Source organism: Myiozetetes cayanensis, unplaced genomic scaffold, assembly GCF_022539395.1.
Source record: "Myiozetetes cayanensis isolate MyiCay16 unplaced genomic scaffold, myiCay2020 scf12, whole genome shotgun sequence".
Taxonomy (NCBI): Eukaryota; Metazoa; Chordata; class Aves; order Passeriformes; family Tyrannidae; genus Myiozetetes; species Myiozetetes cayanensis.
The window spans coordinates 79,456-103,489 of NW_026086826.1; the positions used below are offsets into that span (position 1 = coordinate 79,456).

Below are 24,034 nucleotides of genomic sequence, written 5' to 3' on the forward strand. Positions count from 1 at the left end.
AATGTAATGATCTTACTATGTTTTATGCAAATATATGTATATTCCCCTCTACTAGGGTTCTCTTAAATGGGGTAAAGATTGCCAGGACTACCAGATTGCTGCTCAGATTGCAACAGGGCAATTTGCTGCGTATCCAGCTATGCAGATGAAGCTGGAGTGGCTAACAGTACCTTCAATAGTTCGAACAACTGCAAGATGGTGAGATTTTACTTCAGTTTTTGAAAAATTCACATGTCAATGCTCCATATAATTACAACTTCAGTTCTGCAATTTTCAGTCTGGAAAAATTCCCCTTAATCAGTAGGATAGTAAAAAATCAGATTACGTATGTCTGATTTTTCTGTGTATTCATTCCCCCAAAGCAGAGTGCATTTTAGTTTGCATGAAAACCACTTGAGATGATGGCATTCACCTAATCTATTGTAGACTTCTAATTTAAAGTGACTGAATTAGGAGATTGGTCTCCTGATGCTTCCTAATTGATGGAGGCTTAGAGCAGAAGCCTGACCTCAGTTCTCTGAAGGGGTCAGCTTCTTACTGAGTGTACAGGGAGAGTAATTTCCTAATGTAGGCACCTGGCCTTTGGCTTCTGAAACAGGTGATACAAATATTTCTTATAAGGCTTATGCACACTAAATAGCAAATATTGTATGACACTTACCATAAGAAAACTGTACATTTTCAGTACATGTGTCTCCATATACATATAGTATTTGTCGTATTCATGAATTCTTTGTATTCATTCATGTGTTTGCCTGCAATAACATATAGATCCATATTGAAGCTTAATTTTTTCATAGTACTTAAAGTTACCACTGCAGGACTGATATATTAATATTAAATACTAATTTAATATTTTTAGCATGTTAGTATTTTAGTTTTTACGTAATTGGTGCCTATTTTTAACTCTGAATGTGTTTAAAACAAGTTTGCCATCCTTTGATTCTCATGTCACTCTATTATCCAGTCTCTTGAGACCTTATTCACCCATTAACAAATAAATTTTCCTGCCCCTCCTTCCATACACAACATCATGTATCACCAAACCCTGACACAAAACACGTCCAACACAGAATACATATTGCTTTATGGGGGTATCTTAATGTGAACAAATAATAACCACTTTTTTTCAAAATTCAATTTCAGATTATTGTTCTAATTATTTACTTCCTTTTTTTTCAGGTTCTACTCATTTCTTCCAGGAGCTGCATATGTGCTTGGGTATTCCCTAAGGCAACAGCTTGGTCCCTCTCACCAGGCAACCTTGGTTATGGCTTTGACATCTCCAAGAACCTTTGATGTTTTTTTTAAACTGCCAGAGGTAACTATTTTCCACTATCTTTTATCCTGGAGCCATCAGTACTTATGAAATGGATGGTTAATAGCTTTTTAAATCAGTTGGTGTTTTAAAAAAATTTATTGAACTATTAAGAAGCTGCCATCACAATACATTATATTCACGCAATTGGTTTTGCTATGAAAATACCTTGCAAAACATTTCCCTTTCTCATGTAGCATGCAAACATATGAAATAAGAAACAGGGTACAAAAACAACCATCATGATTGACAGCACATTAACAATAACATTAAAAAGACCACTCCTCCCCAAATCTTCAGAAAGATGGTAGGTTTTGCTGTGTCCTGGAAAGATACCAAAACCAGACTGTAGAGAAGCTTGATGGCCAAATAATAGCGCTTGATGCATAGGCAAAGGTGTATTACCAAATACATCTGGTAAGATGCACTTACCTGAGTGCATCTCAGGTAAGCCAACTGTTCAGATTGCGAGAAAATGAGGTGTACAGCTACCAAAAAGGTGCAAATTGGTGACTATCCAAATTCATTTATAGCACTGCTGTTCTATAGATTGTAGATGTGTTACACTGTAGAACTGTGTCATGTGGTTGATAGAGGACTTGATTTCTTTTTCTGACCTAAATCCAGATGTTAACTGAGATTTCAGCCAGCACAGTCCTCTTGGAACATTCGAGGAAAATGTTATCTCATTTCTACACTGTATTTTGGATTTGCATTCATGTTTGTTTTCTGACTGATTTTCAGCTCACAATTTACGACAGAGCAATCACGCTTCCCCTGCCATTCCCTTCACGTCCAGGTACACCAGTTTCAACACTACCATCCTCTGACCGGAATACCTTTTCCCAAGCAACACTTTCAATCATTGAAAGTTTTAAAGGTCAGCAAGCAATTACCTGCACATGCACTGATTGGCTTTGCAGAGTTTGTAAACATGATTTGTACTTTTGATGTATCTTGAAATTATTTTACATTCACTTAAAAAATTATTTGGACTTCAGATAGAAATAAAGCATCCGTATGAAAATCTGTGAGGCTGCAAAGTTGTAAAGAAAAGGAGACTTATATTAGGAAGATTAGACATTTAGTTCCATGCCAAATAGTGATTCCAAATACATCCATTCACAAATGCATCTGTTTCAGTTCCACTGCAGAGATTGTTCATGAAGAAAAAACATTACAATTTTTGTGAGAGGGACATTCAAGTGATCTCTGATTTGGGGTGCTCTGTTTGATTAGCACTGTTATATAGAAGCTAAACCAGCTTCAAAATTATACCCATTAATTTCAAATCCTGCACTTTGATTATGAAGGGATTATTGTTCGATTAATGCTGCATTAAGAGCTAATCACATTATATTTACTCAGGGTAAATTTTAAAAAGAAAAGTTTTATGTAATTCTGTAATAAATACTCACATCTTGCTTGGAATCAGTGGGGTAATATCATACCATTGCATACTGAATGATGTCCCTGTTCACAGCAGGTAGGTTGGAACTAGATAATCTTTAAAGGTCCCTTCCAGCACAAGGCATTCTATGATTCTATGATATTTATTTGGAAAACACCAAAACTAATCTGTATCAATTAAAACTGTGGTAAAATAATTTCTAATCTGGTAGGATTAGAGCTGTTAGGATTTTCAACAAAATGCCATGACAGTGAAAAAGCGAAAGTGTAGTGTGGTATTTTGCCTCCCTCCTTCTAACTATTTCTAATCCTGGTTATGACTTAATAAAGGTATCAGCACTATAGTGAACTTTCTCTAGTGTTAATGATATCTGGGTTGTTATCAACCTTTGAGAAATTCTTTTGACTACAACGAAGTTAGAAAAGCCAAGCTAGTTGCACCAGCTGTGAGCATAGTTTATCTCACACAGTGATTGAATCATGAGTGTATTGTGCTGCTGCTTGGGGATGAGCAAAGTTTTACTTTTGTATTACTACAAATCTAATAGTTCATCTTACAGAATCAATTCACTTTTGTGTGGGAATGGGTAGAACCAAAAAATGGTCTTTTTTTTATTAATTCATAATAAATTTAAAATAGAATACCTACCTTATATAAATCATAGAAGGCTTAATTTTTACTGGATTTTTTTTCAGCTCATTGTTCAGTTTTCCAAAATACGATCAAAACCTTCAATGGTGTTGAATTTAACTATTCAATGCCCGCAAATTGCTACCACGTCTTGGTGCAGGACTGTAGCCCAGAGCTTAAATTCCTGGTGATAATGAAAAGACTTGAAGAGCCTGCTGACCTTACAGCAATAAATGTCAGACTCGCCAGCCAGTAAGTAATTGCAAACTTAATAAAACACAGATGTCAAGCTGGATGTGACATAAACATGAAGATCAAATTGGTAGGGCAGATTGGCGCTAGCACAAGACTCATGCAAAAATTACTGACTTCAGTGCAAAGGTATCTAGCAGTGTCAACTGGGATTTGGGACTGTCTTTTAAAAATGCTTCTGAAATATATCTGAGGTTCACAGTAACCTACAGTCTTTACTGCCCCAAATTCTTCATTAATTTGTTAGAATTTAACCATCTCATTTCAGTTCTTAGTGATTAAGTAGACACGCAAACTATAAATCCAAAAGGGACTATAGCAGTCATTTAGTCTGGCCTTTTACTCTAAGCTCATAATTGGAGCAAATTAAAACCCACACTCATTTCAGCAGAGTTGTTGAGAAGTGGACATAACTAAAAAGGCTATTACTTATCCCAGATTAGAGGCACTCTCTTAGGTCATCCCTTGGTTGGTGCATAATGTTCTAATCTGTTTGAAATTACTTTAAAACACACTTTGTTTCATTCTTGAGCAATCACCTCTAAATTGTATGGGATTATGCATACCAAAGTCATTGCAGGGAGTGTTCTTCAAAGTGCATAAATAGACTTTGATCTGGGAGGTTTCATTACAAGCTATTATTTATTTCTGAAAATTGTGTGCCTAATTGTGCCATAATGTTAGAGAAACAAACTAGTATTCCCTGCTTCTGTTTTGTGGAAGAACATGAGGGTTCTTGTTTTAGAGACTGTATCTTTTGTGATAAAGATGTTCCTGAACCATTCAGTCATTGAACCATTCCTGATCTTTTCACACAACTGTTTGTTGGATGAGCTTGTGATGTGCTTGAGCTTCATATTTGTTCATTAGAGCAAACACTGCTCTGAAGGAAATACTACAATGCACAGACTATTCAGGCTGCAAGTGAATCCCCCCTAGGGAATCCAATCTTCCTTTGAAATGTAAAGCACCTTCAATTTATGCGAATGTAGTAGCAATTACTGTTCCGAAGCAAAGGTCCTGTATCCTGGTGTCTTCCTACCTGAACTCTGGTCTCAAGCAGACACTCAGAGTTGAGTAAAGCCAGGGAAAGGTGTACCATGAGCATTCTTACTGGCATGCTTTCCTGGGTGCTCTCAATCTTCTTCCTAAAAGGTAACAGGTTATTCATGCCAGAATGATGTGAGCATACCACAGTGATGTTTCTACCAGAATGGGAAACTGTGAGCTGAGTCGGACAAAGGAGAAGCATTTGTTTACACTAATTTCCTTTATTTGAAGTGAGGTTGACATGTATGTTTCCAATGGAATCCAGCTGAAGATTAATGGTGTCCAAACCCCAAGAGATGTTCCATACACATCTAATTCTGGTAAGAGACTCATCTTTCTATTTTGTTTAATCTCTTCTGGTCTCTTGAATAAGAAGAGGATGGGATCCTGCAAACACCTGTCAAGATAGAGATCATATTAATTTGAGAAGCAATTCGATGGATTTAACATACCTTCATGCAAGTTTTCATATGGGATGGTAAGAAAGATGAGCAAAGAAAGAGATGCTGATCCTGTGCATCTGTGCACAAACCAAAAAATGCAGGCCTGTGGGATGTTTTGCTGATCCCAGAGACACACAGAACAAGCACCTAGGTGTCCCTTGACACAGCCACCCTTGTCAATGGGCTTCAGCTTTTTCCAGGGCAGAGAGCAGTAGTCTTTCTCATTCCCCCCATCTATTTCAAGATACATCAGAGCCTGCATTATGTCCCCAGGAACTTAACAAAAGGTTCGAGTTGGGCCCTGAAAGAGTAACTCCGTTTTAGAAGGAATCTTATTTTCCTTTTTTGTTGCAGATGCAAGCATACTAATCAGCAGTGAGGAGGATGGACTGGCACTAAAAGCCCCAGATTATGGCATAGATAAACTATATTATGATGGCCATAGACTTAAGGTAATTTAAAAAATTATTTTCAGTGGTGATTTTATGTTTAGGAGAAAAACATTTATGTGCGCTTTTATTCCACAAAGATTCAGGTTGCTTTCTGGATGGCTGGAAAAACCTGTGGCATTTGTGGAAAATATGATGCTGAAAAGGAAAGAGAATATCAAATGCCCAGTGGATATTTAGCAAAGGATGCAGTGAGTTTTGGTCAGTCTTGGATCATCTCAGAAGCCCTGTGTGCTGGAGGTACTAAGAGTCTAACATATGTTAATGTCATTGTCTTCAATTAATTAAGTAGTCACATGAATAGATGGTTTATATTAATTGTAGCACAATTATTGCATTTTTCCTATTTCTTAGTGACCCCAGACTAAAAAAAAGCAAAAAACTCTCTTTTTCCTGAGTTTAGTAGTTCACTGCAAGTTCCGGTTTTGTTTTATTTTTCTATCAACTCCTTATGTACTGTGTAGTTACCTCAAGTTTGTGTGTTCACCTTAAAACTCCCTAAGGTGCTAACTTAGTATGGAAAGTAGGTAGTTTGACTGTTGACAGTGCAGAAGTAGATATATGGAGGTCTAGGAGCCACTACAGCCCCAAAATGAAGTGCTGTCATAGTTTGGGTAAAGCTGAGCATCAATTGACCAAGGTTTCCAAACGTATCTTTTTGGATTTGGACATCTTGATGTCCATCTTGATCCCATCTGTGGCAAGCCTGTATCATTGCAACTGTGCCCCATGAACCCCATTTTCTCACAGCCTAAGCCTTTGACAGAAGATTGACTTCAGTAAGATTAGTTTCACGTAGCTTGTGTCACTTTATTCATCCACTGGTCTTAGTTGTTGCTAATTCTACAAATTAAGTGCACAAAGTTATTTATCTAAACCCTGTAGGTGCTTTATAAGAACTCATGTTTTGTAGCTTGTAAGCTGCAGCGCAAATTTGTCAAAATTGAGAAGCCAGTTGGATTTGAGAAGACGGCAGCAAAATGCTTCTCTGTGGAGCCAGTCCTTCGATGCGTGGAAGGCTGTTCAGCAACCGGGACTGTTCCCATCTCCGTGGGTTTCCACTGCGTACCAGCCGGTGAGTCTACTGTGAGCAACACAGCCATAATCTGCGACCGTGAGTCTGTGAAAAACTGTGAGGTTCACCGCACTAACACAGGAGTACCTCGATGTTTAACCAACCCCCCGGCCTGACCTCTTCTTCCTCCTTTCTCGTTTACAGACTCTGCTCCCAGCCTGGAAAGGCAGCTTAGGCCGGGCCAGAAATCCGAGGACCTGGTGAGCTCGGTGCCTGCTCACACGGCGTGTTCCTGCCAGCACCAGCCATGCCCGGCCTGATACCCCGCACGGACGCGCTCCTCGGGGGAGTCGGCCCGGCCCGGCCGCCCGCGGGCACGGCTAGCTCGGGCGGCTGGGGATCGGCCCCGTCCCCTGCGGGACATCGCTCTGCTCCGGTTCTTCTCGAGATCTTGAAAACAACCCTGGACACGGTTCGTCCGGTGTGACCTTTCAATAAACAGTTACTCTGTAAACGCGCTCCCCTGAACTCTTTTCTCCCCACCCAAACAGCTCGCTGGGGGCGGGCCGGGCCTGCCCCCGGACACAGCACCGGCACCGCCCGGGGCTCCTCCCGCCCTTCCCCGGCGACGCGGTGGCGCTTCCTCGGGTGCCGGAGTTGCGCGGGGGGCCATGGAACGGCCGTGGGGCGGGTGGCTGCTGCCGCTCGGCCTCCTGCAGCTGCTGGGCGGCCCTGTCGGCGCCTGCCCCTGCCAGGACTCGCGGCTGTGCCAGCCCGTCACGGGCACCCGCAGCCCCGAGGTGCGCGGCCCGGGCGGTGCCGGAATAGGGCGGGCTGGTCTGGGAGGCGCTGCTGGCGCAGGGACGGCCGAACCCGGCGGCTCCGCGGCCGCAGCACGTTCAGCGCACCGCGGCCGCTGCCGCCCTGGAATCGCCCGCTCCAGAGCGAGCAGGTTCCACACGGGGGAGGGCGGGGGCGATGCGCAGGGCCGTGCCCGGGCCGGGCTCGGTGTGGCAGCCGCTATCCCGCTGCCTGCAGGCCGCCCCTGGCAGCCCGCCGGAGGGAGGGAGGCGTCCGTGCAAGCTGCTTCCCAGAGGCGCCAGGCAGCCACCTTTGAGAGGGACACGTGGAAAATAATCGTCCTGCTTGCAAGTGTTTGGGGCTGATGAGGGCGATTCTTACCCCTTTTCCAGGTCTTTGTGTTTGATGTGGGAAAGGCAGCATGGAAATTCTATGACTGGTCAAAAATTACAACTGTGGCAGCTTTTGGAAAGTACGATCCTGAACTCGTGTGCTATGCCCACTCTAAAGGTTCCAGGATAGTACTGAAAGGTTGGTTACATTGGGAAAATGTGGATATTTATGATGCATGAAGAAGAACATAATGTACATAGGGCTATAGTACCTTGACATTTCACATTCAGTTTTATGCAGAATATAAAAATCAGTCATAGTATTAATAAGGCTATAACTCACACAAGACTATAATATCTTGACATTTTGCGTTTAATGCTTGCTGGTATGCAGAGCATTAAAATCAGCAGTGGTGTCTATCATTGTAGTAACGAAACCATCCCAGTGACATCTAAAGTTCTCTAATAGGGAACATCACAGTTATGGAGGAAGAGAGAGAGAAGGAGAAGTCTGTAGAAAATAGTTATATGGCTCTGTATTCTGGATGTTACGTGAAGTACCCAAAACAGTAAGGGCAGGGATTTTAAGTAATTTTTAGTAATTTGCACTCAAGTCAATCCCTTTGTACTAGGAAGTGCTTGAGTTTTAAAACATGAGTACTCAGGAACTCTGTACAGGTACAAATGCTGATTAAAAAGACAAAGTCCATTACGGCTTATATGATGTAAGCAACTTTTGGCTCTACTGAGGCAAACACAGAATCCAGGACCACAGTGTGGAAAGCAACAAAGGTTAGTATTTTACTCCAAACAGGCCCTCTGGCTCAGTGGAAATCCAAAAGTACATTGATTTCAAGAAAGGTAGTTTACAGTGGCTAAAAGAATATTAAGCAGAAGTAAGTAAGGATATTAAAATTATAGAAAAACATCCAAAAGGAACCCTATTTTAAACATCGCTGTCTCAAAGAAGTTTGGTAATCAATTCTGGGGTGGTTTCTCAAAATTATGCTTGGGGAAAAAGTTAACTCCTTTGTATTTTACCAGTATTGGTATGAGCATTTTTTGGTTTATGTTTGTATTTGTTGGTTTAGTAAAGACAAGCCTTTCCTCCTTACTACTACTGTGGTGCAAGTGCGTGTTAACTCTTGAAGGCTTCTTATCTAGGTGATGTACCTCTTAAGGAAATTGTTGATCCTGCTAAAAGAGCGGCATGGATATCCCACCAGGTGGACCTTGCAAAAAAACAGTATATGGATGGAATTAACATCGATATAGAGCAAGAAGTTAACGAAACCTCCCCTGAGTATTATGCATTGACGGAGCTTGTTAAAGAAACTACAGATGCTTTTCACAGAGAAATACCAGGATCACAGGTAATAATAGTGTACCTTATACAAACATTCACTTTATGAAATGCAATGGGTTTTGGCAATGCTGTTTAGCACATGAATATGAAAAGTTTATGCAGATCTAAATATTCTCATGAATGGTTCATTATGAATGTTAGCTCTGATACGGTCTTGTAAGAATCACCTTTTTGACCTGTATGAATTTAAACAGAAGAGGGGCTTCACCAGGATCCATAGATACAACGTTACTGCCTTGTGTGAGCTGGCACTTAGTATGGCTTAATGAAACATTGAAAATAGGGCAAATATAGCCTTCTGGGGCAAAAACTTGACAGTGTTTTGGTAAACCCATCACTAAAGTTTTAAGGATTTGTATCATGCTTCATATTTTTGGTCAGATTTTTTTTCATACTATATTTTAATTTCTTTGATGCTAGGGGCACTAGTGGGGCTCTCACTTTTTAATCTAGTGTTTGCTTTGTCAGCTGAGCAGCCTCTCCTATGTTCATTACTATCAAGGTGTATTAAACTGCAACATGTAGGAAATAGTCTTGAAAAGTGACAGCTTTTTTAAAAAGATGAAATGAGATCCTAGAAACCATACACGATACTAACTTGTGCATTTTTCTTTCAGGTAACATTTGATGTGGCTTGGTCTCCAGCATGCATAGACAGAAGGTGCTACAACTACACTGGGATTGCAGATGCTTGTGACTTCTTATTTGTGATGTCATATGATGAACAGAGCCAGATCTGGACAGAGTGTATTGCAAAAGCCAATGCCCCTTACCTGCAGACTTTATTTGGTGAGGACAAAACACCTCCCCAGGAGTCAGAACATTTCCATTTGTTCACATGAATAGATAGAAAAGATTGACTGCCTTTTTTTTTTTTTTTTTTTTTTGGTTGCATTGAAGCTTTCCAATGTGCTCAAATATGTGGTGTCCTAATGTGAAAATAGTATCTCTGATCCTTATGACACTGCAGGCAGGCTTCTAGCAGTTGTGTGTTGTTATTTGTAATGTGTAGCCCTCATGAGTGAAGAGCACTTTAGAATGGCAAACGGCAGCCAGAGCAATGGTGTCTGCCTGGGCTTGCAAAGAACCTGAAACATTTCTTTGTCCTTGTGAGCTTCTGCTAAGGCCAGATGGTTTTTAGTGTGAGCAACCAGAGCAGTTACTAGAATCTCAGTAGAGCAGGCCTCTCTATTTAGAGTGTGCAGGTAGAGGTAAAGCAGAGCTTGCCCTTTAGCCTGTCTGGGGATCATGCAAGTCCTATATTGCTCTGGCTGTAGATCAGTTGTAAGAATAAAAAGCATGGGAAAAGGAAGTAATGCATCTTAATTTTTATTTCCTTCAAATCTAGGATATGAAGAGTACATTACTATGGGCATTGATCCTAAAAAGCTCGTGATGGGTGTCCCCTGGTATGGCTATGACTATGTCTGCCAAAACCTATCTACGGTAAGATGAAGACTGTTCATTTGCAATCATGCTGTTAATTTTTTCCTTGGAAAGATACAACTGGATTTTGGAAATCTTGGTTTTGGATTAGGAAATACTGTGGTCTGATGGATAAGAGCATAAAGCTGGACACAAGACAGAATCTTTTGCTTGGCTGATAACTGATGAGCAGTGTGTTAGCAGATAAGGTATTTTATCTCCTTGGACAACCTGAACCCCACCATACCCAAGTGTTTGACTGAGGAGCCATAAATGTTATCTGAATGAGAAGAGATGATGTCCAAAGGTCCTACAACATTTGTATGTGCCTTCTCAACACCATCACTAAGCTCACTGCACTCACAGGTGCAACAAGCCATAGCAAACCTATGACTGTTAAAGCATAGCAGTTTATGGAATCTCAGACAGCATTATACTTATGAAAAATGTAAGAGTGAATTAAAAAGGGAAAAGATAACTTTATATGCTGAATGATATCCATCCAATCCTGTATAACTAGAGAGTAAACAAAATACAACTTCTAGTTTACTTTTCTCTACAAGTAGTGTATTTGCCAAGGTTGCTTGAAGATTAGGGATTTTTGATATCCCGATGCCTTTTGTGAATTTTCTTGGCTGTACTGCTATTTTGGAGTTCAATTACATCTATGTAACATGAAACTCATGCCTTCTGCTTTTTTTTTCAGGATCATGTGTGTTCTCTTTCCAAAGTACCTTTCCGTGGGGCTCCTTGCAGTGATGCTGCAGGCAGACAGGTCCCCTATGGAATTATCATGAAGCAGGTGAACAGTTCTCTTTCAGGGGTGCTGTGGGATGAGGTCCAGAAGTCTCCATTTTATGAATACAAGGTAAGCATATCTTTCTAAGAAGACACGTTGTGGAAGAAACACTCATGAACCATAGTTCTTTGACTATAAAGTTTTCAGGATTAGATTCTTCCATTTATGTTTTCTACTTATTTTTTCCAGTATAGTAAAGGATTGCTGGACTTTGTACCTTGAATTTCTAGTGTGAAAGGGGGGTGCAGTGCCTCAAGACCACAGGAGTAATAACGATCTTCATTACTTTGTGTTTTCTTGAGATACTGTATCACATCAAAAAAGGACATTTTGGCACTAGGAAATCCTATAGCTCTGTCCTTCACTGTTACTTTCATGAGGTGATGAGTGCTTAAAACAGATTCTGAGGTGCTCTTCTATCTCAGTGCCTTGCATGCATATTCTTTTCTTCATTTGCTTTCTACATAGTCACAGTGAATGAGTCAGAAATTACTGTTCTTACAAGAACATCACCATGTATGCATTTTGTCTTGTTTCTTTAGACATGGTTTTAAGTTTCACATGTAGATGATTAAAAGGTGTTGTAAGCAACAAACCAGGTTAAAGCAACATAACTTGGACAACATTTTATAAGCTCCTCTAAAAATGTTTATTGCTAAAAAACCCACTTAATCTCTAACTAAATTCACCTGTTATGTTAGATAGTGTATCTGAAATTCTACCTGTATCTACAAAAACATTAAAATACAAATTAGCTAAGTCTTTTCATCTGATTAGTTAAATTGTGCCACTGTTTTATAACATAGTTTCTACAAGTAAAACAATAGCCAATTATTTGGCTTAAAATTTTTAATTATCCTGTGTGAAAAATAATTGGTTAATCAGGAAAATATCACTATGTAAATCTACATTGTGTGTATATCTCAGTTTTTAATTATACCTTCAACTGCATTCAACAGAAAATGTAATCAAAACCCAATGCACTTTAATGTATCATATTCATATAGATAAGTAGATATTGACACTAGTGCTTAATTGTTTTTCTAGGATTCTCTTGGCCAGTTCCACCAAGTATGGTATGATGACCCTTGCAGCATCTCTCTAAAAGCAGCATATGTGAAGAATCGAGGTTTAAGGGGCATTGGCATGTGGAATGGAAACAGTCTTGACTATTCCAGGGAAGCTGTAGCAGAACAACAAACTGAAGCAATGTGGCAAGCTCTGACACCGTAAGAACTATCTGAACCCTTGATTTAGAATGATGAAAATTGGTAATTTTTCATTTTGGCTTACACTATCAGAAATTTTGACCTTATATAAATATACTATGATTACAAAACCCTTGCAAACCAGACAAATTGATCTTGTTTTATGTGCAAAGCTGTATTTTCATTCTTCAAAAAGTTCCAATGTTGCTTTAACAGTGGGGTTTTTTTAAAGACTGCTCCTTTTTTTCATTTTTCACAATTACCATAAGTTGGTTAAAGCTTGAACCCAGTGTGTATCTGGTAACAAGTAAGACCCATTGGTGGATTATGAGACCGGAGGGGCAGTCTCATAATGATGCTTTGCTAAGGCTGCCTGGTGCAGACAAGTATTCATTCTGGAATCACATGGTGCAGTCTCAGCCTTCTGACTTCCCAACCCAACCTGTATTTCAGCTAAGTCTCTCTAGAATCAGATTGAATAAAATACTGGAGAGACAGATTGTTGCTTACATGCAACTTGGTGAAGCCTGTGTTTGCATTTGATTACTCTTCCAGAGATTAAAAGATTTTATAGACTGAAGAAATTATGGAATGTGAAGTAGTTGCCATTAAGATTTTTATCAGACTTCTTGTCAGAAGGGAATATTCAATAAACCCCAGTTTCACTGTGTTTATCACGAAAATTCCTTTGTTTCAAAAGCCAAAAATCTTGGACTTTATCTTTAGGAGGGAACATTAATGTGTAGAGGACTTGGATGATGTTTCCTTCCATTCCAAACTATTTCACTTCCCAGAAACTAGAATTCAGAAGCTTAATTAATGAACTGTATATCTATTTTTCCACACACTCTGAGACTCATTCAGTAGTCTGCTGTTTGTTTTTATGGGGTGTTGCCTGAGGGATAATAGGAGGTTATATTTTCTTTCTAGTTCGTATTTTCATAAAATAATTTGTCTGGAGAAAATGTGTAACTTTTTAAAATATCTGGAGTGATGTAAAGATTGGCTGGTGTTTACAAGATTTTTTGTTAAATAAAATGCTGCCTTCATTAAGGTTGGTAAACAATGTTGCCTGTCTGTGCTTTACTTGTTGTACCGCTTTCAACCCACATTGCTTGTCTGCTTCTCAGAACTGTTTCAGAACCAGACTGAAGTGCAACTGCGCCCTGCTTAAGTGACTCCATTAATTAAAAATTTATTTTATTAGATATATGTAGTCAGTTGTGGGTTTGTTTTTTTGGTGGTGGTGGTTTTTTGTTTGTTTTTTTGGCGGGGGGGACACACTGGTGTTTGGTTTCTTTGTTTTTGGTTGGTTGGTTTGGGGGGTTCTTAGTTTGTTTCTTTGGTTCAAGTTGGGTTTTTTGTTTAATGGGTTGGGTTTTTTCCCCTTGCTAAATAGTTCCTGTAGTATAGCAGTACTACCATAATGGCTACTGAGGAAAAGACCAGAAGATTTAATATGAGTTGTCTGACTGATTGATGCTACAGGTGATGGAAAACAGAAGGTGAAGTCTACTGCTCTTGCATAAAGAAAAAAATTCCCCTGAAAAATCAGAAGGCTTTTCACTAGAACATTGGTTTGTAGGTTTGAGGAGAAACTGTTACATTTTATATACAATAGGTATGTATCTACACAAATATTATAGGTACTTGAGAATGTGTATTACTACTTACATTCATATGCTAAAATACTCTGAGATATTTGCTGAATTTAGAGGTCTTCTGGAGTGCATATCTGACCTGCAAAATCCTGAGGGCCTGATGACTTAATAATAAAACTCCTCCTTAATAATAAAACTTTATAATAATAAAACTCAAGAATCGTGAGTTGATATTATTTTTTTTTAAATTTAGTTCAGATTTTCCAGTAGCTAGTTGCCTGCTCTTAAATAAGACGATTCTGAAATAGAGAATGTGGGATTCAACCCTGAACTGAGAAAAGTGATTGCAGTTTTAATAGTCAATTTAATACTTCAGCACAAAAATCTTTGTTAAGTCCTATCTTTAAGAAAATAAATTCGATAATGGGTGATATGATTCAAGACATTAGTAAGTTAGTCCTTTTGAGAGCTGCATAATTTTCTCATCATATAACTCATTTCCCACGAGTGTTTCACTTCCAGTAATAAATACAGCCTTGACAGCTTTTTAGCTGAGATTAATTCCTAGAATATTATTGTTCTGCTTAATGTAATACATCTGGTTTGCAAAGAGGCAAACAGAAGAGCTAGGAAAAAATTACTAGGAAGAGATTTCTGATTTATCTTTCAGAGAACTGTTAATCTTGGCACATGCATGAGCTTGGACTTAGGGAAAAGCAAAATATGCAACAGTGTAAGTTGAACCAGGATCATCATTATGCTCATTCAAGAGAAAGCTTCCCTCTTCCCCTAACTACAGAAGACAGTTAATGTCCATTTGGCTTTCCTAATAAGTAAAGGAACAAAAACAACTAGAAATGAAATAAGGTGAGATTATACTTCATAATAATATAGTAGTAATACATTGGTAATTTATAGATAGGCATATTGACAAAAATATACTTCAGTAAATAGCTAAATAAAGGATTACTGTTGCTATATTTTTACAGAACTTTTGTATTTTAATAATTTTCCAAAAATTATGTGCATGCCTGAAAATAAGAACAGGAGATTATGGATTATAGGTTTATTTGCTTAGTAGCTATTTTGTTAATCAAGGACATCAGCATACCACCGTGATGTTACACAATTCCCTAATTTGCACTTTAAATATAACAGCTTAGTGCTTTAACTGCATGTGCAAGCAGCTGACTAATCTTACAGTAAGATTTAAAACGATGTGAGCTGCGGTACCTCAGAAGCCTAGCATACAAATTCCACAACATTTATATAGTTGATGTCTTTTTACAAGATAACTTCAAGAACATATAAATGAATTCTCATCTTCTGTATACATTAAAGAGTTTTTGTAGACTTGACAAATGTTAGTCATGTCATCTAATTAAATTCCTGATTTTCTGTACTGGAGAATTAAAGCAGAATAAATCTTCTTCTGTGTCAGTTCCACTCTCAGTGCTCGTAAATCAGATGCTGCCTGCTTTCTCATCTGCAGAAGAATCAGTAATTTAAGGAATGGCAATTTAAGGAAGTTTTATGGAGTTGACATGCATATAGGTTTATATAACTAAGACTGAATTTTATACAGGATAGTTGAATACAGGATACATCATTCATCTTTAAAATTTTTCGTGTCCAATTAGATAGCTTAGTTCTAGCACTACTTTCTTCTGTACTTTGCCTTGATGTTTTTGAGATAACTGCAAAATTAATTATTCTTTTCACTCCTTATTATACAATGTCATAATGAGTAAATCCACCCTAGAGTACCCAGTAAACAGGGGGGGTATGGGCAATCTCTGTGATGTAGAAGACTTCTGTTTCAAGCTTTTAGAGCTGAAAAACTGTCCAGTGAAGACCAATACTATCATCTTCCTTCCAAAAAGACCAATAGGCATCAGTGGTATAGAAGAAAGCACATGAAGAGGACTTCCATCTGCTTGGTCAGCCGTTCTCTGTTCTTTTTTTTTTTTTTTTTTTTTTAGGTTTTTGGTTTGGTTTTTCTCCTTTATACCATTTTTTCTTCTGCCTTAGCCATGGTCTATTTACTACTGGTCAGTGCCTCACCACACCAGGTGTATTTTTTCAATTACCTTTTGAATGAAATGGGATTTTTATGAAAATGATTGTAAACCTTAGCTTCCATAGTATCTTGAAAATCTAAGTTGTTTGAGTGCCGTACATTCAAAATCATCTAATAACCTGGTGTTCTGGAGTAATTTGGCTCACGTGATAAAGTTACAACAAGTAACATGATAAAACTAACAGCATAAACCAAGAACTGTTTAGCAAATAATCTAATAATTGGAAGATCTAATTTTTTTTTTACACACTGTCACATTTTGACTGTTTTAATGAAAAGGCAGAGTACCTTAATTTCTATTATGAGTTTCATTTTTGTATCATCTAGCTTCCTCTGCAGGTGATCGAGTTCATGCTGCACTGTAGTAATCCGGATGATTGTGTAATTCTGTGTGAAACAACAACAAAACCTGAAGTGCAGCATTAGCACATCTCCTCATTCACTGCGTGCTACTTCACCACTCAGAAACAATCCTCTAAACTCCTTCCAGCCCCTCTGCTTTCCTGCCTGACTGATGCCTGCCCAGCCAGCACGTAGCTCCCGAGGGGTGGAGTGCATACTTGTGCTTAGCCTAACAGCTCATTAAATCCTGTCTGTCATCTCTAGGTGCTGGCCAGTCCCGTACCTGCTGGATGCATGTTAAGGTGGACATATCCTTCATGTAAGGTCTCTTTGTGCCTAGCAAGGGAGACCTAAAAAAACGACCTGATACACCCCCCCAAAAGGAGGAATAACATATCTGAACAGTTCATTAATCATTATTATATATCTATCATTAATAATACTGAACAGAAGGGGATTTGTTATGAAAAGGTACAAACATGAAGCAGAAAAATCAAATGCTCAGACTCAAACATTTCTGCAGTCTTTTTGACACAAATGGGCTCAAGGAATTCTATACCCCAGAGCATTGAGGGGTATTTGGCTGCTGAAGCTAGTTTTCAAGTCATTGGTTGGTGATGAATTTGTTTCTTTAATTTATATCTTATGAAAAAAACAACAATGGGCTGTATAAAAAGAGATAATAAATAATACACGCAAATACCTTGGAGTTTGTTGTATTGTTTGGTCGTTTTTGGCTATCTCTGGCTTCCAGTTGCAATAGCAATTTCTGGTGGTAAACCTCTAAATCTTGTCGTAATTTGTTTAAAGTGTCCTCCAGTGAAACTGTAGCTTTCTTAGTTTCAAAGTACTTCTTTTTCCATTCCTCACGAACTGCATAGGAAAACAGTAATACTGTTTGTTTTTATTGACCTTAAGGTCTGCTGAAGACAGTCATGACCAACTGATCTCACAGGATTCAGCTTGCCAATGCACACACTGAAACATGGCAGTACGTTTCTTTTAAAAAAGCATTTAGAGAAAAATATTTATTAAAATTACATTCACTGTAAATGCAACTGAGTTTTCACACAGGCACTTGCAACAAAAGGTTCTATCTGTCCACCAAGATAAAACACAAGGCCCAAACCCAAAGTTTCATTCAGGCTGGCTTTTCTGCAGATTTTAGCTGTACAGAAGTGCTCCAGGCTTGTGAAACTGGTATGCCCAGCACACTCTGAAGTCCACAGTTTTACTGTAACAGAAAATGTAGCACTGTAGATTTATGCAAAATTTGATCTCTTTATGACCAGAATTTGAACAACTGAAACTTCCCCAAAAGAACTCAGCTCTTGGGGACTGTATGGTATGTAACTGAGAGTGACTATCAGAATGGCAATCTTAGGAGGATATTAAATATAGACTAGATTGCTGTTCCTGCAGAATATGCTCTTTCCTTAATACCCTGTGAAGAAACGTGCTTGCAACGTGCACTTACTTATGAAAGTCGACAGGTCTGATAAATATAATTTAGAGAGATGCTTCTTAAAAAACCTGCAGAAGATGTTTGAATCCTTGTGAAATAACCTTTATTTTTACCTAACTGAAAAACATAATTTAAGACAATGCAGGAGCCATTTAAGGTTTATCTCAGCAAGGTAAATTAGCTTGCCTTGCACCTCACTGCTCCAAGTACCCAAGTCTGGGTTTTTTAAAGTACAACTTCACCATGCTGTGGGGTGCAGTGTAGCCATGCCCTCAGAGAATAACTGAAAGAATTGGCTTGTTGTCTCCTGTAAGAGTTGAGATGCCTAGTGATTTAGCTGCATTGAAGGACAAAGAGAAAGCTCTCAAAAGTTCATAATGATTAAATCTCATCTCTCTATAACTGGAACATGACCTAGGGAGGACAGTTTTAAGTATAAACTTGGAAATAATTTTACAAAGAAAATTCCTGTGGGATTTGAATGAGATTTGACCTTGTTAAAACCCAGGTTTATCAAGTTTGTCACAACAGACTTGTAACTTCCATGCCATAAGGTGTATATCATTAGAGAGGAGGAACAAAAATTATTATGCTGCAATTTATTCAAAGCCTCATCAACACAGTAAGCACTAGCTAAAGGCAGGATTAGAATACATCAGCTGCCCTGGGCCTCAAACAGTGAAGCAGCCTGGAGTAGCTCTCTGGGCACTGCACATACATGAGACACAACTTGAATAGTTTATAAAAGCCAGGATAATTTTAAATTTATAAGACTGCCACAAAAAAAAGTGGAAGTAAACAGTGCAACCTTGAATTTTTTCTAGCATACCGTTATACAAACAAGTCTTCTTGGCGCTCTCTGTAATAAAGCTCACTGACAAGGAGACAAACATTTACACATTGGTTTCAGTGTAATTTCTCAATCATTCCAAATTCCAAAATAAATTAAAAGTATACCATGGTATCTCCTCAGCTTATTTTGTTCCAGTAGCGCTTCAGCTTTTTTGATCAGTTCTTCTCTAGTTTTTTCCATGCGCCTTCCGTCTTTCTTCATTTGTTGCAATTGTTCTACCATCTTGTTTTCTAAAGATATTAGAATTATATTTAGCAAGTGTCTGAATACTCTAAATAGGAAGGATCAATCAAGATTTTTGTAATGCACTCATCACAAATCATGCCAAAAGCTCTGTCAGAACAAGCAGTAGAAATTATTTCATTTTAATAAATTAATCTCTACCTTTTCAAAATGGCTGGCGCTTAAGAAAAAGGTAGAAATCCAGCATGCATCCAGGCATTCATACACACATGTGAACAAGCAAACATCCTTCTATATGTTTAGACAATGTATCACTAACATTATATAATCAAGATACATATACGCTCCATACATTGAAGACGCTTGCCACGTGCAGCCAAAAAAGCCTCCAAAAGACTGTTTCCTGCTCAAAATACATTGCAATATAAAGTGTAGTGAAATCTTGCCTTAAACTCCATCTGGTCCTAGGCAAGAAAGCAACTCAGACTTTAACTAGTCTGTACAATAGGTCAAACTCTCACTTTCTTCTCACTATACTCTTCCTCCTCCACCACAGCAGAGGATCCTCAGCAATACTACTAAGAAGTTTTCTTTGCTCCATTCTCAGTTGAGCCTGCAATATTTCATTCCATCTCTCTCCTTTTCTCCTTCCATCCACAAGCTGGGTTTTCTAGCACTGGGAAACTTCCATGCTCTAGGACAGCCCATGCAGTCATAAATGCCTGGAATTTTCCAACCATAAATTAAAATTCATAACAATACTGTGAATAAATGTATATACAAATTCTTCTGTAAAGTAGGTATTTGGGTCTTCATTGACTCTTCAGTCTTGATTAAATGTTCACTTCCCTGTATGTTGTTGGAATCATATACTCACTTGCTGCCTGAAGTATAGGAACTTGAACTGGATTTACAGAAAGTAAAGGTGGACTAGGAGGTGAAGTGTATTCTTTTGGACAAGTAAGACGATTTTGCTTGCTTTCATCTGCCTATAGAGTCAAAAGACACAACTATAAGTACATAACCATAATCCTGAATAGTTACTTTAGACATGTGCCCTGGAAGTGGCCAGAGTGAATGGGAGGGCTGAATTTGAATTCTGCACATAAGCTTTTTTATTCTGTTACCAGTACACAAGGTTACTAAATTAAAAACAGCTGGACCTCTGCAAATACAATAAGAACACAGAACACTTACACAGACTGTTGATAATTGTTCTTGTCCATGCCCAGAACCCCACAAGTTACTGACACTCCCATGCAAGACCAGGAATTAGGGGCCTTAAAACTGCCTTCTGGTTCACTGAAGTCAAAAACTGACAATTTCTAAACTAAAATTTGTAATCGCAGATTTTCAGTTTCATCATTATTTTTATACAACTCCACTAGGATCACTTGTGCAAGAGAGTTACAGGCTACAGCTAATAGTGATGGCCATTATGTTGTGCACTTGCAGGTGGGTGCCAAGTCTTTCTAAATATGTTGTTATTCTGATACTATGACTAATTCACACCTATGTTTTAAAAGAATTTATAGTTTTTATCAGAAGTTTTGCTTGGTATGAGGGAAAACAAATTTACCCCATATGAAATTATAAAAATGTCATCAATATAGGCAGTAAAATATCACTGCCAAGAAATTGTAAAAAAAAGATAATAACATTAACTGAGATAGTTATTGTATAAGTTTCTTTTAAATTATAACAAGGGTTATAACTTCTGATGATTGAATTGTCTGGAAATATAGTTGATATTCACTAACGAACCTGCTTAATAGCAGGGCATGAATTAACTTTTCTCAATTATTTTCAAATCTACATTTGAGAATTTCATATTTATAAGGAGTTACCTGTCTTATAAAATTAGACTGTTTCTAGGTGGAGGACTATATTTATTGCTCAAGATTACGAGGAAAATGTTTTATCTTGAAAAACCTACCTGATCATCCAGTTTTTCACCAAGATCAGCTATAGTCTTTCTAGTACCATACTGCTGCAAACTGAAGATAAAATCAAAGAAGCATGTGAAAATTCATGGAATTAAATGGGTTTTCTTCCCATTTTCTTTCATTTATTTGAAGTCTGTAAAAGAAGTTTGTAGCTGTGAATTATTATTCATTATTTTAGAAGACTAATTATTTACTAACCTTTGTTTTTTGTGCACATATTCTGTAGTTTGTCTTTCCATTATTTTAAGAATTTCAGCATCCCGTGTTCTGTCTCTTCTTAATTTTGTCTCTTTCTGGTGCTCATTATTTTCCATGTTTGTTAATGCTGTGACAGGATAGTAATGACAAAAATCTGTAGATTAACTCATCAAAATCAAGCTGTTTTGACTATCAATGCCTGGACTTTCCAACCTGTATTGGAAATTCAATGAATCAACACAGCTAATAATCTCATATCTAGGATTTTTAAATGTTCCATGAATAACAGAAGAAAGATATAAAGATTAAAAACCAGGTATTTTTGTTTTAAGAATTTATATCTGACTAATTCTGGTAACTAGGACAAGAAACATCATCACAGATAAAGAAACTGCTTCGTTATTTCACCTTTCCTAAATTAATTCTGTATCTAACACCTTCTGCCTTTCAGACACTGAAGATCCCTTACAAACTGGAACCAAAGAAAGGGAGAGCAAAATGTTTTGAGTTTAAATATTAATGAATAAACGTTATCTGCTTTAAAATATATTCAATAAATATTTCAAAAGAAAACTGCTGACAGACCCTACTTTTACAACCACAAAATTCTACATCCTTCATAATTACAAATAAAGTTATGGAAAAGTATTCAGTTATACATTTACGGAAATATATATTTGTAGATTAAGTGATCTCGTACTTAATATCAGTTAACAAGATGATGGAGGGACAATGCCATTTTTGCCAAGTTATGACTGGAAACTGGAATTACTGAAAAGTCATTCATGAAAGCCTTTTCCAATACACTCTCTCAATGAATATAATATACAATTTGTTGCTTTCTTAGTTAAAAGCGTTGGATACCCAGAAAATCATTCTAACTGATATCTATAAGGTGCCAATACCTTTGAAAAATCGAATATTGCTTTATTTAATAATTACTCTATTGCAAATTTTTAATGAGTAAAGGTCACCTTTTTTTACATTAACTGTAGAATTGTACTCAAATATTAAGACTTGTCTCCCATAAGTATTTCCTCAGAAACAATTTATATTACAATTTTTTTGTTAAAATAGACACAGTCATTCAAATCCGATTTAAATGTATCAGTCATTTCTTTCTTGGTAATCACTAAAAATTTAGGAATATTGAGAACATTATATAACCATTCAGGGAATTAATAACCATAATATCCATAAGATACCCCATTTTAAATGAAGCAGTGGTTAGTAGATGTTGTCCAAACAGCATCTTCTATTTTGGCACAGAACTGTGATCCACCTAATGTGTGCTTTAAAATCCTCCATGCTATTTTCCCTGTGGAACCCCTGGTGGTCTAGTGGTAAAGGCGCCGCGCTATCACCGCGGAGACCCGGGTTCGATTCCGGGTCAGGGCCACTCCCGGGCAGGTGGAGCTCGTTAGCCCTTAAAGGCAACCCACCTACGTCCTAAGGACCTCGCTGCCACCGTCCAAGCTCGCTTGGCCCCGGCAGATGAACCTTAGGATTAAAGGGTGGGCTCAGTTCCGTGCACACTGTGTCTCACCTAAAAAATCCAATGCGCAGGCTGGAAGGTGGAAAGACCTTCCCCGGATCTTCGCTCGCGAAGACTGGCCATTATTATTATTATTATTTTCCCTGTAGTCCCCTCATATAAACATATCAAAAACATTACATGTAAGGGAGGGGAGGAAACACTTCTTCTTCAGCAGTAACGTAGTCATGGATGACAAGGAAAGTTGAAGTGAATAAATGTTCTCCCTGATAAAGTCATAGCAAGATTTTTTCATTTAAAATTACTGTTGAATCATGGGATCATTAACCCCCAATCTTAATAGTAGCTGGTTAGTAGTTTTTCTTGTCGAAATAAGATTAGACAAATGTATCAACTATAGTAAAGTAGTACTCTATATCAGTACACAATGATAAAGAAGGACTCATACAAGGTAAAACTGCATCTCTTTGAAAGGTATTATCATTATTTTTTAAAAAAGAATATTGTTCTGATAGTGATATTCCAACTTGTGCTTTAATTACAGATTTCTTAAAACTTAGCTTCATTCTACTAACTTTTTAGAACACTTGCTTTAGCAAAAAGACAACAATGAACATTTGTACCCTTTTGATATTTAATGTGATTTCGGGGTGTTTGGTTATCCTGGCCTTGTTCATCACTGTGGTTTACGTGAAGAGTAAAAGCAGTTCCTTTGGCTTTGTCGTTCCACTTAGGAGTGTTACGGTCTTTTTGATCTTGGCTGAGATGATTTTGCTCCATGTCACACGCTCCAGACTCCCAATCTGCAGGATTTGAATGACTTGGTGTGAAGAGAGATCCATCGGATCCATTTTGATCTGCGTAATAATTGATATTATAAAACACAGATATTATTTGATTGTAAATGTTGACCATATATTTATTTTTTTTCTCCTTCACCATCCCCCTTTACTAGACTGGTTAATCTTACCTTTTTCTCTAAACTGTATCTGTTCTTCTTGAATCCTGTTGTTATGGTCTTGCTTATGATTTGTGTGCAAAACTGGAACAGGTTTTTTCTCACCCCATTCCACAGGACTTTGCACTTCCAGATTTTGATGCTTACTTTGTATGCTTTTTAAAAACGGTTTGCTTTTTTCAGGTTTTTGCTGGGGAAGACTGGGTAACCTTGATCCATGACCAAACCCTTCATCTTCTACATTAAAGTGATGTCTTTGTTGAGTTGATGATGGTAACGGATAAACATCTTCAAAGTATTCCACTCCAGGTAATAAATATAATTCAGGATAAAGTGCCTAAAATACACAGTATATTCATCAGACAGAACAAAAGAGAAAATGCACAATGTGAAATGTTTCTGAAAATTGTACCT

The 24,034-nt window shown here is 37.9% G+C and overlaps 3 protein-coding genes across 5 annotated transcripts in view; 2 read left to right on the plus strand and 1 right to left on the minus strand.

The window, feature by feature from the left end:
* LOC126635575 (vitellogenin-2-like) overlaps nt 1–6,888 on the plus strand; it is a 22,413-nt gene extending 15,525 nt beyond the window's left edge. Inside the window, exons 27-35 of the mRNA XM_050306943.1 lie at nt 56–198; nt 1,183–1,321; nt 2,063–2,198; nt 3,425–3,611; nt 4,893–4,981; nt 5,459–5,556; nt 5,634–5,793; nt 6,467–6,628; nt 6,773–6,888. Of these exons, the coding sequence (XP_050162900.1) occupies nt 56–198; nt 1,183–1,321; nt 2,063–2,198; nt 3,425–3,611; nt 4,893–4,981; nt 5,459–5,556; nt 5,634–5,793; nt 6,467–6,628; nt 6,773–6,888 (1,230 nt within the window). The remainder of the gene's footprint in view (nt 1–55; nt 199–1,182; nt 1,322–2,062; nt 2,199–3,424; nt 3,612–4,892; nt 4,982–5,458; nt 5,557–5,633; nt 5,794–6,466; nt 6,629–6,772) is intronic.
* Nucleotides 4,924–24,034, minus strand: part of SPATA1 (spermatogenesis associated 1) — a 26,500-nt gene continuing 7,389 nt past the window's right edge. Inside the window, exons 5-13 of one of the 3 annotated variants that reach the window (XM_050306944.1) lie at nt 23,633–23,957; nt 23,286–23,519; nt 21,168–21,294; nt 20,960–21,020; nt 19,901–20,012; nt 18,945–19,070; nt 17,226–17,395; nt 16,469–16,567; nt 13,653–15,586 (exon numbers count right to left, since the gene is read on the minus strand). In XM_050306944.1, the coding sequence (XP_050162901.1) occupies nt 15,482–15,586; nt 16,469–16,567; nt 17,226–17,395; nt 18,945–19,070; nt 19,901–20,012; nt 20,960–21,020; nt 21,168–21,294; nt 23,286–23,519; nt 23,633–23,957 (1,359 nt within the window). In that variant the 3' untranslated portion in view covers nt 13,653–15,481. Of the gene's footprint in view, nt 5,059–13,652; nt 15,587–16,468; nt 16,568–17,225; nt 17,396–18,944; nt 19,071–19,900; nt 20,013–20,959; nt 21,021–21,167; nt 21,295–23,285; nt 23,520–23,632; nt 23,958–24,034 lie in introns of those variants that run through there. The other 2 variants (XM_050306946.1, XM_050306945.1) reach the window with 2 other exon arrangements.
* On the plus strand, nt 7,194–13,565 carry CTBS (chitobiase). The gene is made up of 7 exons (XM_050306947.1): nt 7,194–7,368; nt 7,762–7,900; nt 8,866–9,074; nt 9,685–9,856; nt 10,416–10,513; nt 11,199–11,360; nt 12,339–13,565. Exons 1-7 carry the CDS (start codon nt 7,240–7,242, stop codon nt 12,522–12,524), a joined length of 1,095 nt encoding a protein of 364 aa, XP_050162904.1. The 5' UTR covers nt 7,194–7,239; the 3' UTR covers nt 12,525–13,565.